This window comes from Myotis brandtii, unplaced genomic scaffold (genome assembly GCF_000412655.1).
Source record: "Myotis brandtii unplaced genomic scaffold, ASM41265v1 scaffold227, whole genome shotgun sequence".
Lineage (NCBI taxonomy): Eukaryota > Metazoa > Chordata > Mammalia > Chiroptera > Vespertilionidae > Myotis > Myotis brandtii.
Window position 1 is genome coordinate 946,624 of NW_005358520.1, and position 14,373 is coordinate 960,996.

Here is a 14,373-nt window from a genome sequence, read left to right on the forward strand (position 1 = left end):
AGGGGCTGCCACCCGCCTACCGGTGCGGCCTGCGACACCCACATTCTCAGGGCCGTGGGCCGGGGGCGCCGCAGGGCGCGGGGTTCCCAGAGGACGGCAGCCTCTGCGCTGGACTCCGCTTCTCCCCTTGGAAAGGGCTGGCTGGTTCTGCGGTGAAAACCAAAGGGGCTTGTTGTAAAAATTCACGCCTTTCAAGTCTTCATGCCCGACTTTTAGGACACATCGTGCACGGAACTGCAGCGTAGTCTTCCTCGTGTTCTTGCTCCCCCTTTTTTTTGCTTCTGTTGACAGGTGGACTTGCCACCATTGATTGGAGCAGGTCTGTCCCCGAGGCCGTCTTCCTGCGTGGCTTCGGGGTTCACTAAGGGGGACCCTGCGATGCCAGGTGGGCAGGTGAAGCTCCGGTTAGTAAGATGAAGAGACCAGGCGGGAGTCAGTGAGGGTCTCGTGATAGACAGACATGTAAACTCATAATTAGAATGTTAGGGACAGCTTTTCAGGTGAAACTTACGTTTCCAACATTTTTAATCCTGTGTGGAGTCGTCATAATGAACAGCGAAGGGGCGCTTCCCATGGGCACTTCCCATGCGCCAGCCCGATGCAGACTAACTTGCTGAACCCTCCCAGCAACCCGTGCGGGGCTCCAGTCTTCATTTACGGGAAAAGCGGGTTCACAGGATGTGGGCATCCAGCTACCAGGTGCAGTTAGAGTCAGGCTCTGGTCTGTTTTCTTAACTACCCGATAACTCCTATTTTCTCTCGGCTGCATTGTTGACCCAAGAGAGACAAAAAGAGAAAAATTAAGACCTAAAGAGAGAGAAGAATTAGTCGTCCCGACTGGCCATGGCAGGTCGGAGGCGGCTTTCTGTTATGCACTGAAATCTCGCCTGACATCTGGCGGTTTCTCTTGCCATGTGAACTGGTGGGCTCAGCAGGTGCCCAATGCCCCCCTGTGCTGCCCAGCGTTATCCGTGGTTGTGTTCGTGTCATTGGTGGATTCCTCGTCCAGGCGCTCTTGGCTGACGTGGTCTGAATGTTGCATGATGTGGAACAGCAGAACTCTAGGGCACATTCGGAAGGAATTTTATTCCTCCTTTGATTGAGTGCATGTTAGAAACTTATACCCAATGCACGTACTGTATTTGGCAAGTAAAGGTGTCCTTCCGTGCTCCTTATTGCACTAGGGGAGAAGTTATTGGAGGAACGGGGTGGTACTCTGGACGGGGCATCTAGGCTTTCATCCGATCACTTCATATCGTTTGAGTGCCACTTATGGGCATTCTCAATGAAAGATGGCCTAACCACTGAAACTTCAGCTTGAATTGAGAGTTCCAAATAGATCTAAACATGCTCATTTGTCTCTGCTATTGTCTAACTTTCCATTTGTATAGAGGAAAATTATATACAGAAGAATCTTTACAATTCTCATTCCCTACTTATATCTTACTAAGCTGGATTTTAACACATATTTTGGGGGTTCTTCCCTTTGGGCCAGAACTTATTTGTTAAGAGATAAACTATCCATTCCCTATCTTCAAAGAACCGAGTCTAATAACAGGCAATTGCAATACAGCATTAGGGAAAGTGTGCGTTGAGAAAGTGTACTAAGGTGGTGTAGCTTCCAGATGTATCCATAACCTAGCAGGCCTTGGTGTGATTGCTGGGTTTCAACATCTGATTCTTATATAGCTTCAAATTGGTTTATGAATATGGTTTATGGGGTACCAGATCACACATTCAATTTGCTAATAAACTATGTAAAAACTATTATACTACTATATTAATTTATGAGGAATGCAACAAGCTAGGATAGTTGACCTGGCTGGTCTTCACCTTGACCAAATCACAATGAAAGCCCGATTCAAACTATAATCGGAGGACTGTTTAGTAAATAGGGAATGAAAGCAACAGAAATGGGTTTGATGCTTTCCAATGCGTCTTCATAGCTTGGGTTGTGCTAAAAAATAGTCATTTGCCTCTCTTTTCCTTTGCTAAGAAATATCTTTTGATATGAACCATTCTTTCATTCATGGTAATACTGTCAAGCAGGTCTCATCTTTGGAAGATATTTTGCTCTTTGTTTGCTGAGTCATTATGCTTATTTCATAAATTTACCCTAAGATGATTTTAACCATTTTTGTGTGCAGTTCAACAGTATTAAGTACATTCGTACTGTCGTGCAACCATCACAACCATCCATCTCCAAAACTTTTACATCTTCCCTAAATCTGTATCCATTAAACACTAATTCCCTATTACTGTGGGACCCTTTTCTCCCCACCTCCTCTGGCCTCTGGCAACCACCCCACCACTGTTTCTGTTTTTATGACTTTGACCATGAAAGGAAAACCATCATTTAACAGCACTACATGTTGAACACTTGAGGTTTTAGTGACTGCCATTTACTTGCTTAATTTTTTGCCCCATGGCATTTATTATTACATTAAATGATATGTATTTATTTATTCATTTATTATCTATTCTCCAGCTAGACTATAAGCACATAAGGGAAAGAACTTGGTTTGTCTTGTTTACAAACTGTATCCACAATACCTGAAATAATACCTACAGCAAATATCTATTGAATAAATATTTTTAAAACATGGTGAAAGTGGGAAAAATAGCAGAAGGCCTGGATTACAGCCAGATTTCTATCTCTGAAGTATGTGCAAAAATAGTAAGCCTTCGGAGATAAAGTTTAAAAATTAAGAAAAACAAAGTACTATTTTAAACCTTTTTTTTTTTTTTTTTTTTTTTTTTTTTTTACAAATTCAGTTGCTGAAAATACACCTTGAAAAATAACAGTATAACACTGATGACTGAATTTGGAGATTTTGCAATAATCCTACACCAAAGAAAATTTTTATTGAAGTATTTAAAAATATACGGAAAAAAGAATACACAGGAAAAGACAAACATACAGAGGCATTATCATACAGCTGATTTCTAAAGTCAATACTTTTGAAATATAAAACAATTATCCCCAAAAGTCAGTTTACTGAAACAAACTGATTTTAAGTTGGTCTATAACTTTTCATTCAATTTTGTTTACAAATGTTCCTAGGGTTTTCAGTTTCATCCCATATCAGATCTGTTTTTTGGAAATACTTCTCAAAGTTGTATATAGTTACTTCTTGCAATTAATGTCAGCAAATATAGGGAGCTTCTCTAGTCACAAGAATTCAGTATGGCTGCTGCTCTGGAAATAGTTACCATATTGGGTTACCTACATGAAGACTCAAGTACTGAAAGTCCAAATATTGGGGAAAGTATGAGGACTGAGAGCAGGAGGACTAAGGAAAGATGGTATTATCTTTAACTGCAGACCTACTGGAAAAGACTCCACTAATTACTTTGGTACTAGTGCTAGAGAAGCAGTTGCTGCCAAACCACAAGTTGGCTATATAACTGTCCATTTTGTATTTCCTTTTCTAAAGAATGGATTAAATAATTAGATTGCTCAATCAAATAAGCAGAGACTTTTAAGTTACAATACAGTTTAACTGTGAAATAAATTATTTTATTTAATTGGTTTAGCAGCCTTGGGTCTGCAAAGGAAGCAAACCCCATTTTGTTTCAAAATTAGAAGGCTGACTCAGAGGCTGTTTGTAAGATGCCTAACTATCTTCTATCGCCAGTCAGTCTTGAACATGGACCTTCATGAACTCAGTAACTTAATCAATGTGAAAATGATCTCATCCCTCAACATACAATGTTGAGCCAGCAAAATGAGGGGAAAAAAAAGTACACTCACAAGTTAGGAATCGGCTTATATAAAACAAGAGAGCATATATCCTCTTATACAGCACAAGAGGAATATATATGGCAATAAAAACAATCTACATTAGACTTGTAAGAGATGATTTTGGTTTACATGTAAGTTGGCTTAAACTGACCATGACGGAATGATTACCATAGTGGAATGATTGGAAAGTTTCTTCTCCTAACGTAATGCCCATTCATTATAAACTAAGCTGGTCTTAGTATCTACTACACCCTCATTTTATAGCCATTTAACTTACAAGCTGGGCCTGCCCAGCCTCCCTCTAAAGCCTCTCTTAAGAAAGGTACCAGATGCATTAAGCACAGGCAACCTCCAGTAAGAATCTGCACTTCAAACAGCATATGAAGAACCAGCACTAGGCTCTCCAACGTAAATACCTCTCATTTCACACTATCATGGGAGCAGTGCAGTTTACTGCCCACTCCTTCCTTACAGGCGACTCAGCAGCTGTAAACGCTTTTCAATACTTGTTAATTCCAAAAATCCGAACACCATGTAGCTGTGGCACTTTGGGAATCAGCACACTCAGGAGAGAAGCTGTGTTCAGCATGAAGTGAGTTGGGTCATACTTGGTATAGAAACTTGCCAGAAAATATCTGTAGAAATAAAAGTTAATATATTTAACGTCTAAAAATAAAATTACTTATAATGAAGGCATATGTGCACATTTTCACTTCTGCAATTCTGTTAAATGCATTTAATAAAATATGTTTGCTACTTAGCATCCTTTACGGCAGGCTTTCAAACGAGGGTTCATGTGCTCCCTGAAATTTCAGGTGGAGTTTTATATTTGTGTGTTTCTGAAGAGAAGATTCAGATCCAAAGATACATCATAGTCTCTAAGGCAGCGGTTCTCAACCTGTGGGTCGTGACCCCCTTTGGCGGTCAAACGACCCTTTCACAGGGGTCGCCTAAGACCATCCTGCATATCAGATATTTACATTATGATTCATAACAGTAGCAACATTACAGTTATGAAGTAGCAACGAAAATAATTTTATGGTTGGGTCACAACATGAAGAACTGTATTTAAAGGGCCAAAAGGTTGAGAACCACTGCTCTAAGGGTTCTGTGACCCACCAAAAGGTTAAGAACCACTATTGTGAAGTTGAGAAAAATGGGGTTAGTGCATCAGTACAATTAGTGTCTTTGAACAAAAGCAAATACTTGGTTGCCCTTTTTAATGGTCTCATTTCCATACTGTAGATAAACAAGTCTACAACCAGTTTAACTGGAAACTTGAAAGACACTGTTGTAAAATTCCAGTTGTTTTGCTATAACTGAACATACACATACATATTCAAAGACACCCAACACCCGAGAATTTAACAAGCCTAACCCTACTGTAAGGCCATAAATCATCGAGTCAGAAAACCTAGTTTTACCCAAGCACTACATCAGAGCACAGACACATCATCTGGCCCCTAACAACAGTACCCTAATATAGACAAGATTTAGAGAATAAAATATCATAACTAAGAAGTTAGTTTGCATATGGGTGTTTCGTATTTTTAGAGCACACAGGAAAGTATTCTTACAGCTTTTCTCCTAAGTATTGTTGTTAGTTTCTCGTAAGGGAGATAACTGTTTAAATATGGTTAAAAACAAAAGCTATTTTCAAATGACTAAAAATATCAGAGCTGTGCACATCATTTTCAGATCTAAATTAAGAAATTCTAGTGTCTTAAACTTACTTTACAAACTATATAGTCAGAAAATTCTTGAGAATAATCCATATTCCTTAATCTTTACTTTTAAATCCTTTCTTCCTGTTTTCATATACTTTAGCACTGTTTCCTCCATTCAATGAACAAAATAGGATACCACTTACATTTAGTAAGCTTATTTAATTTCCCATCATTATTATGGGTTTAATCTATAATCTGACATGTCAGAAATAATAAATCTTCTCAGAATGCTTTCGACTTATCATACCATAGCATATGTCCCCTTTATGTCTTTTAATGCAACGGTCGCCAATTGGTGGTCCGCGGACCACTGGTGGTCTGAAAGGTTGGCGACTGCTGTTTTAATGAAAAAAAATTGTGTGTGTAGACTATATAAAAATTACTTTACTATACAAAAAAACTTCCAAGGAGATGCAAAACCAAGTGGGAATCAGTGTGATAGTGTTTATTTGCCCAAGAATATTCTGGAAAGAGACCTGTATTAGAAGCCAGAAGTTTAGGGTTTCATCTGGGCTTTTGACTCCAACTACCTGCAAGATTTGGAGCAAGGCGATGCATCTGACTATTTCTTTTAAAAATTGGGCTAACAATTCACATCTCACCACCTGACAAATAATGATCAAATAAGAAAATGTCTTATTGTCACGAAATAGTATCAATGCTATATAGATGGTTTTAATGCTGTCTTTTCAGTTATGTAAGGAATTTAATTAGATGCCAGATATAAGGTTAAATGCTTTACAGATGTTATATCATTTAGTTCTTATAGTAGACTAGAGGCCCGGTACACGAAATTCGTGCACGGGGGATGGGGGTCCCCTCAACCCAGCCTGCACCCTCTCCAATCTGGGACCCCTCGGGGGATGTCCGACTGCCGGTTCCCGGGGGTCAGGCCTAAACCGGCAGTTGGACATCCCTCTCACAATCCAGGGCCGCTGGCTCCTAACTGCTCACCTGCCTGCCTGGTTGCCTCCAACTGCCCCTCCCCACCGGCCTCTTCGCCCCCAACTGCACCCCCTGCCACCCTGGTTGCCCCCTGCAGCCTGCTGTTCAGTAGTTTGGTCGTCCCTCACTAACCCCCCTGCAGGCCTTGTCACCCCACGCAGCCTGCTGTTCGGTCAGTCGTGATGGCCCCTGGCTTTTTATATATTAGGATGCCACAGGCTAGAATTTTATTTATGAGCAAATTAAACTGGCAAAGTGATCCAGGATTCAACCCAGGTCTAAACTCTCTATCTTCTAGACCAGTGATTTTCAACTGGTGTGCTACAAGAATGTTTAAAACATGCAGTACCTCACTATTCAGTCAGGGGCAATGATCTCTTTTCCTAGATTCTCAAATAAAAAAATGTCAACAGCCAACAATAGCCACCTGGTGTGAATGAATCGAAAGTATACTTTTTTTGGTCAGATCGGCAAAAAAATATACATTTTGGCGCGCCACACAATTTTAGTAATAAACATGTTCCATGAGATGAAAAAGGTTGAAAATCACTGCTTAAAACCATGCTTTCTTTCCCAAGGAGTTTGAACATCCAAACAGGGCAGGTGGTCAATGAAGTATGTCTGAAACTGTCCAAGCCCTAGTTTAGAGAGATCAATCTGTAGTGGACTATAAATAAGACTATGTGTTTACTTTTCTTACAAGCAACTTATGAACATGAACTGGAACACATTTGACCTGTATATCCTAGAATGTCTAGGCATACTGATGGGCGTGTTCTGTTGTCTCCATATGCTACTGACTGAAGTGAAAACTGCTTTGTTACAGTTTGTTAAAGATTTTGCCTGCAATTTATATTTTATCTGAGGTAGCTATTTATTGACAGAAGTTTGTTTTTGTTTTTTTAAAATATATTTTATTTATTTTTTACAGAGAGGTAGGGAGAGGGATAGAGAGTTAGAAACATCGATGAGAGAAACATCGATCAGATGCCTCCTGCACACTCCCTATTGGGGATGTGCCCGCAACCAAGGTACATGCCCTTGACCGGAATCGAACCTGGGACCCTTTAGTCCGCAGGCCGACGCTCTATCCACTGAGCCAAACCGGTTAGGGCTATTGACAGAAGTTTTTAACAAAGTATTATTTCTAATTCAAATTTAATCCAATAAAACAATAGCTGCCTCTCATCTAATCCTCCTCATTCCTAAAAATTTCCACCACTTACAGAATTATTGGAGAAATTGTGAAAAACTTCCGTGAAGATGTAAACTGTACTCCATAGTCCAGTTGTTCCCAGTGAGTGAGGAGCCTTGCTCTACCCTGGTCAGGAGTTTCAAAAGGTGTTCCTTTTACAGCATGCAAAAATACATACATCCCCTGGAAAACAAACACGGGAGTGTCTCATCAACAACACATACGAAAACGGTATTTGTCAGTCAGCATTAAGATAGTTCCAGACCATTGTGACAAAGTATAAGATTAACTTTCAGCTCAAGTTTTAACCTTCCACATTATTGTTTCCTCAGAGTACAATAAAACTTCCAGAGGCAGATAAATATCATTTGGTGAAAACCAGTGAAAAGTCAACCAAAAGTAACCTGCTTTCATCTTTTTTTAAGTTGAAAATAAACAAAAAGTATATCAGGGTAACTTTATATCATTACATTTACATTTTCTTCTACGACCTTTCCTGTGAGGAAATAGGGTGACATTTTCCCCAATGGGCAGGAAAAGTTTATTGTGGCATGTTAGTAAGTCTGATAATATTTATAAAATAAAAAGACAAATTAGTAAATAATAGTCATAAACAAAATCTCTGTATCAGAAAAAATGGTTTTCAAAATATTTAACATTAGAACTGTCTTTGTCCCAATAGCTCTCTTCCAAAGCAACGGAGATGGTTTGATGTAGGCACAATGTTCAACTCAACTTGCTTTTAAAGTCACAACTGTGCCTCAAAAGTGTATCTTTTGAAGTTTTAAAAAATAAACAAAATATTACTAAAAGCCAATGTGTTCAGTAATATGTTGAAATATCTAATTTTGTGATTAATTAGGAAAAAAACAATGTATACTAGATTTTTTTCCCTTGTGATTATGATACCCATTTAGATTGCTAGGTAGCGCATCACTGCAGGATCCTATCTGAGGAACTGGTAACAATAAAGTCTAAATATTATCATGACAGTTTTTCCCACTAGAAGTCATAATGTGATGTCTTTTCTACTCCTACTTTTAACAAATATATGGGAAAACACACAGAAAGATTAGTGATCTGAAATTTTACATTAGTACAGGTTAAGAGAGCCCTTGTTTTCAAAGCTTAGTCTACTTCCTATTCCATCAGGCAATTCAAAAGTTGTTTAGCTGCAATAACAGCTAAGCTATCCAGTAATGATCATGTTCAACTGGATTTAACTCAACATACATTAATAAGTTAAATGTATGCACCACAGGACATGCATGCATATATAAATTGAACAGACATACAGCCTGAAAAACGTCAATCTTCTGAGAGATGGTTAAGGGAAAAAGATGTACAAACAACTAGAATGCAGGGCAACAACTGTACAGTCAGGGCACTCAGGAGATGCAGGGGAGAAGGTTCCTTGTTGTTGAGGCAACAGCCCGATGCTACCTTGTCAACTGCCTCATCCTTGAAGGTTCAGCTCAAATGACTACTCTTTTGTGCAGCCCTCCACAACAGTAATAACCTCTTGTCTGCGTGGTTGAATTTTATTGGTAATACTTTTATTATAGCACAATACATATATTGTGCTGGAGTTGTTTACATAATGTTTGTTTTCCCATTAGCCTGAATACATCCGGAACAAGGGCTGGCATACAAAGTACTAGATATGACGCCAAGATGACATTAAGCCAAGGGATGTTTATTCTGTTACCGTAAGGGAAACATTTTCACGTGGGCTTTAAAGGAAAATATGAGACAGAAATTGTATGGTTTCAGATTCTTAGGAGTATGTTGTTGTCTACTCTAGACCACATAATGTGTTCGAATTATCAAGAGACGAACAATCCTGGTTTTCTCATCAGTATTTAGGATATACGTAATATTCAGTTTATTGTATATATCATTTTCAATGAAAAAGAATAAAACCTTATCTGGCCATATATCTTCTACTCTTATCATCATTATTATTTTAAATATATTTTATTGATTTTTACAGAGAGTAAGGGAAAGGGATAGAGTTAGAAACATCCATGAGAGAGAAACATCGATCAGCTGCCTCCTGCACACCCGCTACTAGGGATGTGCCCGCAACCAAGGTACATGCCCTTGACCGGAATGGAATCTGGGATCCTTCAGTCAGCAGGCCGATGCTCTATCCACTGAGCCAAACCCGTTAGGGCTACTCTACTATTTTTATTTTTAATAGTTTTTCTATGAAATTTTAGCAATTTATACCCACATCAAAAGAATTAGGGCCCTAACCAGTTTGGCTCAGTGGATAGAGCGTTGGCCTGCAGACTGAAGGATCCCAGGTTTGATTCTGGTCAGGGTTGCGGGCTTGACCCCCGGTGGGGGGCATGCAGGAGGCAGCTGATCAATGATTCTCATCATTGATGTTTCTATCTCCCTCTCCCTTCCTCTCTCTGAAATCAATAAAAATATATTTAAAAAGAAAAGAATTAGGAAAAAATGTAGCTCATAGTTAGCCCTTAATAAATATTTACTGACTCAAAAAGAATTCTCATTCATTTTAAAAGCTAGGCAAAAAATTTGGCAAAGTATTAATACTTCTAAGGTGAACTGTAACACCGAAGAAAAACAGTCACTAAGGGGTCCACTGCGTGGTTTCAGAAAGGCAAAGACTGTATTTTTTCTAACCAGGGATACCATTAGGTCTACTTTCCTGTATTTAAAAGCATTCAGCATGTAGTTCACATTTTTAATTGTTTTAATGTAGGCTATCTTCAAAAGAAACTTAAATCTGGAGTCACATAATTGCTACAGCTATGTCTGGTTAGGTAGGTTTTTAGTGTGGTGAACTACGTCAGCAGTTTGTTCCCTACATGTTGTCAATTTCCTATCCTTTTCCACTGCCATATACTGTGCCTCAATCTCAGTCAACCCAACTGAAAACATGAGGGAGTAAGAGGACTTCTGAAGTACATTTAATACATATGTCATAGGAGAAGGAAAAACTATAGGACAACACACACTAATTCAGCAAACACTGAAATAGGTATTGGGGATACAGAAATAAAAAATAACAAAGATAAGCTGCTAATTGTAAAACTATCATAAATACAAGAAAGCAGCGTGGTGTTCTGCAGCTTCCTGGAGGAGGTGATACTTGAGTAGAGTTTTCCAGAACAAGGAGGAATCAGGAAGAAGGCAGGGCCATTAAATAGAAGAGCTTACATCAAGGCAGAAAGGTGAGAGCAAGACGATTTTCATCATCGTTACTACGTAGCTTGTGTCTGGAGATGGGCTGTAATAAACTGAGTTCCCTTTCTTGCCTCTCCAGTTACCAAAAGGTGTTGTATTCCACAAAGGACTTGGCATTTTACTATGAATGTAACAGGGGATCACTGAAGGATTTAAACAGTGTGACTTGAGCAGACATACATTTCAAACTATCAAGCTGGAATAGAAGAAAGAAGAGGAGCATCAAGGAGACCATTTATCTATTGCAGCGATTTTCAGCCTTTTTCATATCATGGCACACATAAGCTAATTACTAAAATTCTGCGGCACACCAAAAAATACATGTTTTGCCCATTTGACAAAAAAAAAAGTATAATTTTGATTCATTCACATCGGACTATTGTTGTGTTGGCTGTTGTCTTTTTTATTTGACAATAAGGGAAAAGAGATCAGTGCCCCTGACTAAATAAGCAGATATTGCATGTTTAAAAATTCTTCCCGCACACTGCTTGAAATGGCTGATCTTTTGGAGTAATTGACAGAAAAATAAGTGCATGATTTACAGCAATGCCAGTGGGGATTAAGTTGAGAGGCAGTAAGGCAGAATGGACAGGGGTTTGGCTGAATGAATAGGACCATATAGGAAAGGGGGTCACCTGAAGACTGGATGACCACATCTGCTAGTTCGCAAGGGCAGCCCTGACTTACACCTGTTCCATCGGAGCAGTTCATACTACAGTCCCTTTACCCTCCACACAGCCTCAGTTTGGATGATACATTATATTAGTCTCTTTTCCTTTGTCATCCAGCTGTCTGGCTTGTAAGACAGTGGTGCCTTTAGATTAGGATCAAAGTCAAAGGACTAGATTGGGGGTAGTAAGAAATAGATCAGGAATGGGCTCAATTTATACTTGTTTGGTTTAAGGTGAAAGATGATCATTCTTCTAAAAGTAGAAATTGGAAATATGGAAGGATGAGGTAACTTAGAATATATAGCATAAGAAGAGATGAAGAAAAGAACCCTGGGGAAAGAAAGCAGGAAGTGCAAGAGGAAAGAGAAAAGATCAGAAATATATAGGAAAAAGCAATACCATGACCGCCAAAGGAAAAGAATTCCAATAGGCCAATAGGAGGGATCTGATTAACGACGAATATTTCAGAGAAGTTACTATTTCAAAATGGTGTTTGCCCTACCAAAATCTGTCACTGAAAATGGACCAAATAAATGCACATCGGCATGTTTTTACCACATCACCCTTGTCCTCCTCTCGTCAACTTTAAATACTCTCTAGAAGTAAAATAAGGAATATTAATTTTTAAAAATATATTTCACATTTTTCTGTCTTAATTTCCAAGGCTACATAATATGGTCAGCAGAGTTGATCAAACCTCTGATACTTTTGAGAGCTATCATATAATACAGAAGTGTGGTAATCAACTTGAAGAAGCTAAGGCACCATAAGGTCCTGAATCACATAAAATATGATTAAGCTCAAAATGTCTATACAGAAGTAGTTAAGTATACTTATAAAATTTAGAAAGACTTAATAAGGATTGAAACAAAAAAATATTCATTAGACTCCAATTAGCCAAAAATATATTACTTCTTCTGAAGTATTCTGGTCAATCAATATAATGTAGTAGCCTGAATTACAGTGTCCTTGAAATTTTTGCTAAAATGACCTACTATTTTCTAGATTCTAGAAAACCAATAGAAGGAAAAAAGTCTTACTTAGAAAAGGGCCCAATGTTTAAATATAAAGTGTAATAGAAAAATATATTCCCATTCCAGACACTAAAATCACTGAGCTGTACACTTTAAATGGGTGACTTATATTATGTGAACTATATATCGTAAAACTGTTTAAAAAAACTAAGTCATGTGTTCTTCTTCTTTATAAGAAAACTTTTAAGCTTTTTAAAAAATTGTGTTTAAGTACAGGTAACATAAAATGTACCATATTAGTCATTTTCTAAGTGTACCGTGGGGTGGTATAAAGTACATTCACATTGATAAGCAAACAGCTTCACCATCCATCTCCAGAATGCTGCATCTCGCAAAGTTAAAACGCTCCCCATTAAACAGTAACTCCCCACCCTCGCCTCCCCGTCCCTGCCCATTAAGCCTTAAGCTTCCCGTGCTCAGGATGCGGTGAGTCCGTACCAGGTTGTGTATAACATTTGTCAAGGTCCAGGCCACGGGAACGCTGAAGAAGGGGATGCTGAGCAAGACGATGTGAAGCAAGCCCACGCCCAGGGCGTACGTCAGCCATATCCCCCGGCTGTTCATGACCCGGGTGTTGGGGTTCACCTCGCTGTGGGCCACGCCAACGTTCATGTTTGCCCTGTAGGAAAGCAGTGACAGGGATCAGCACCGACATAGCTGGAACCTAAATAACCCCAATTCTGACGTGATCAAATAAGTGCTGGTACCAGGATTATTCTTTTTCCTAGCTGTTCTGACACAGAACAAACACACCCTCTCGAATATGCTACTTGCAGATGCTGACAAAGGCAGTCAAGAATTCTTACCATCTGACTTGATGGTAAGACAAACAAGACTTGTTTTTATAGTTCTTGTGGAAAAAATAAAGTTACAACCCCTTTCCTAATGACAACGTGTCTTCTAGCATGTTGGTTTTACTACATGAGATAACGGGCAGGAAAACTCAAACTGAGAGAGAACCTACATTTTCTTATGCCACGAGGGCAAAGTGAACACTCAGGAGCTCAACTGATCAACACAATCAATTAATAAAAAGAAGCAACGCTGACCCAGCCAGTGTGCTGTCGTCACACTCCTATCTGTCGTCAGACTCCTGACGTCAGACTCCTATCTGACGTCACGCCGTGCCCACAAAGGGCGTCAGAGTTCAAGTTACTCCGAGGAGGGAGCCGGGGAGGACAGAGCCGGTGGGCAAGCTGCCTGGTCCAGGGCTCAGGTCCAAGCAACAGCCTCCGGCTCAATATTGTGCTCAAAGGCAATCAGCTTCTTCCTTTCTTTTTTTCAGGTTTTTCCTTTTCCCTTTTGCGTTCAAGATGAACCCCGAAGGGTGAGCGGATCGCAGTTCCCAGTTGTTTTAACCATGATGTTTGCTTGGGCCTCAGACTCGCTTATACAGAATAAAACTGCCCTGCAGTAGGCCCGTCGCCCCGGGGAGGACCGGCCGGAGGGGAGGGGAGTCAGCCGACACTGAACCGGCGGATCTGAAGACATAAACCCTTTCCATGACAGAGCCGGCATCGAGGGGGGGCTTTCTCACAACACCCGCAAGTGTTTCCGGGGCCCACGTCCCCCACTCCCCCCCAAACAGACAGACCCTATGGGAGAATGCGGGGCAGCCGGGCTCCAGCGACGACAGCTGGTGACGCGGACACGCAGCGAAGCCTCGAGTTGGCACCTGCAAGTCCCGTCCCTACACCCCGGCACCGCACGGTCTCTCTGCGGGGACAGACCCCGCTCGGACGCTGTTCCCACTGCCCGTGGGGAAGGGGGTGCTCCAAAGACGCCCCAAATGCCGCCTGCGCTGCCGGGGCGGAGGGCGGCCCTGCCCTGGCCCGGA

At 40.2% G+C, this 14,373-nt stretch overlaps 1 protein-coding gene across 2 annotated transcripts; it reads right to left on the minus strand.

Moving 5' to 3' along the window:
* Positions 1-3,912: 3,912 nt before the first annotated feature.
* Positions 3,913-14,325, minus strand: ORMDL1 (ORMDL sphingolipid biosynthesis regulator 1). Of its 2 annotated transcripts, none has more exons than XM_005866276.2 (4): positions 14,131-14,325; positions 12,975-13,155; positions 7,644-7,795; positions 3,913-4,380 (listed from the first exon to the last, which is right to left on the minus strand). In XM_005866276.2, the coding sequence occupies exons 2-4, from the start codon at positions 13,146-13,148 to the stop codon at positions 4,245-4,247; spliced, it is 462 nt and encodes a 153-aa protein (XP_005866338.1). In that variant the 5' UTR covers positions 13,149-13,155; positions 14,131-14,325; the 3' UTR covers positions 3,913-4,244. The 2 variants fall into 2 exon arrangements, with proteins under 2 accessions (XP_005866338.1, XP_014395218.1); XM_014539732.1 differs by lacking the exon at positions 14,131-14,325 and adding an exon at positions 13,586-14,100.
* Positions 14,326-14,373: the final 48 nt, after the last annotated feature.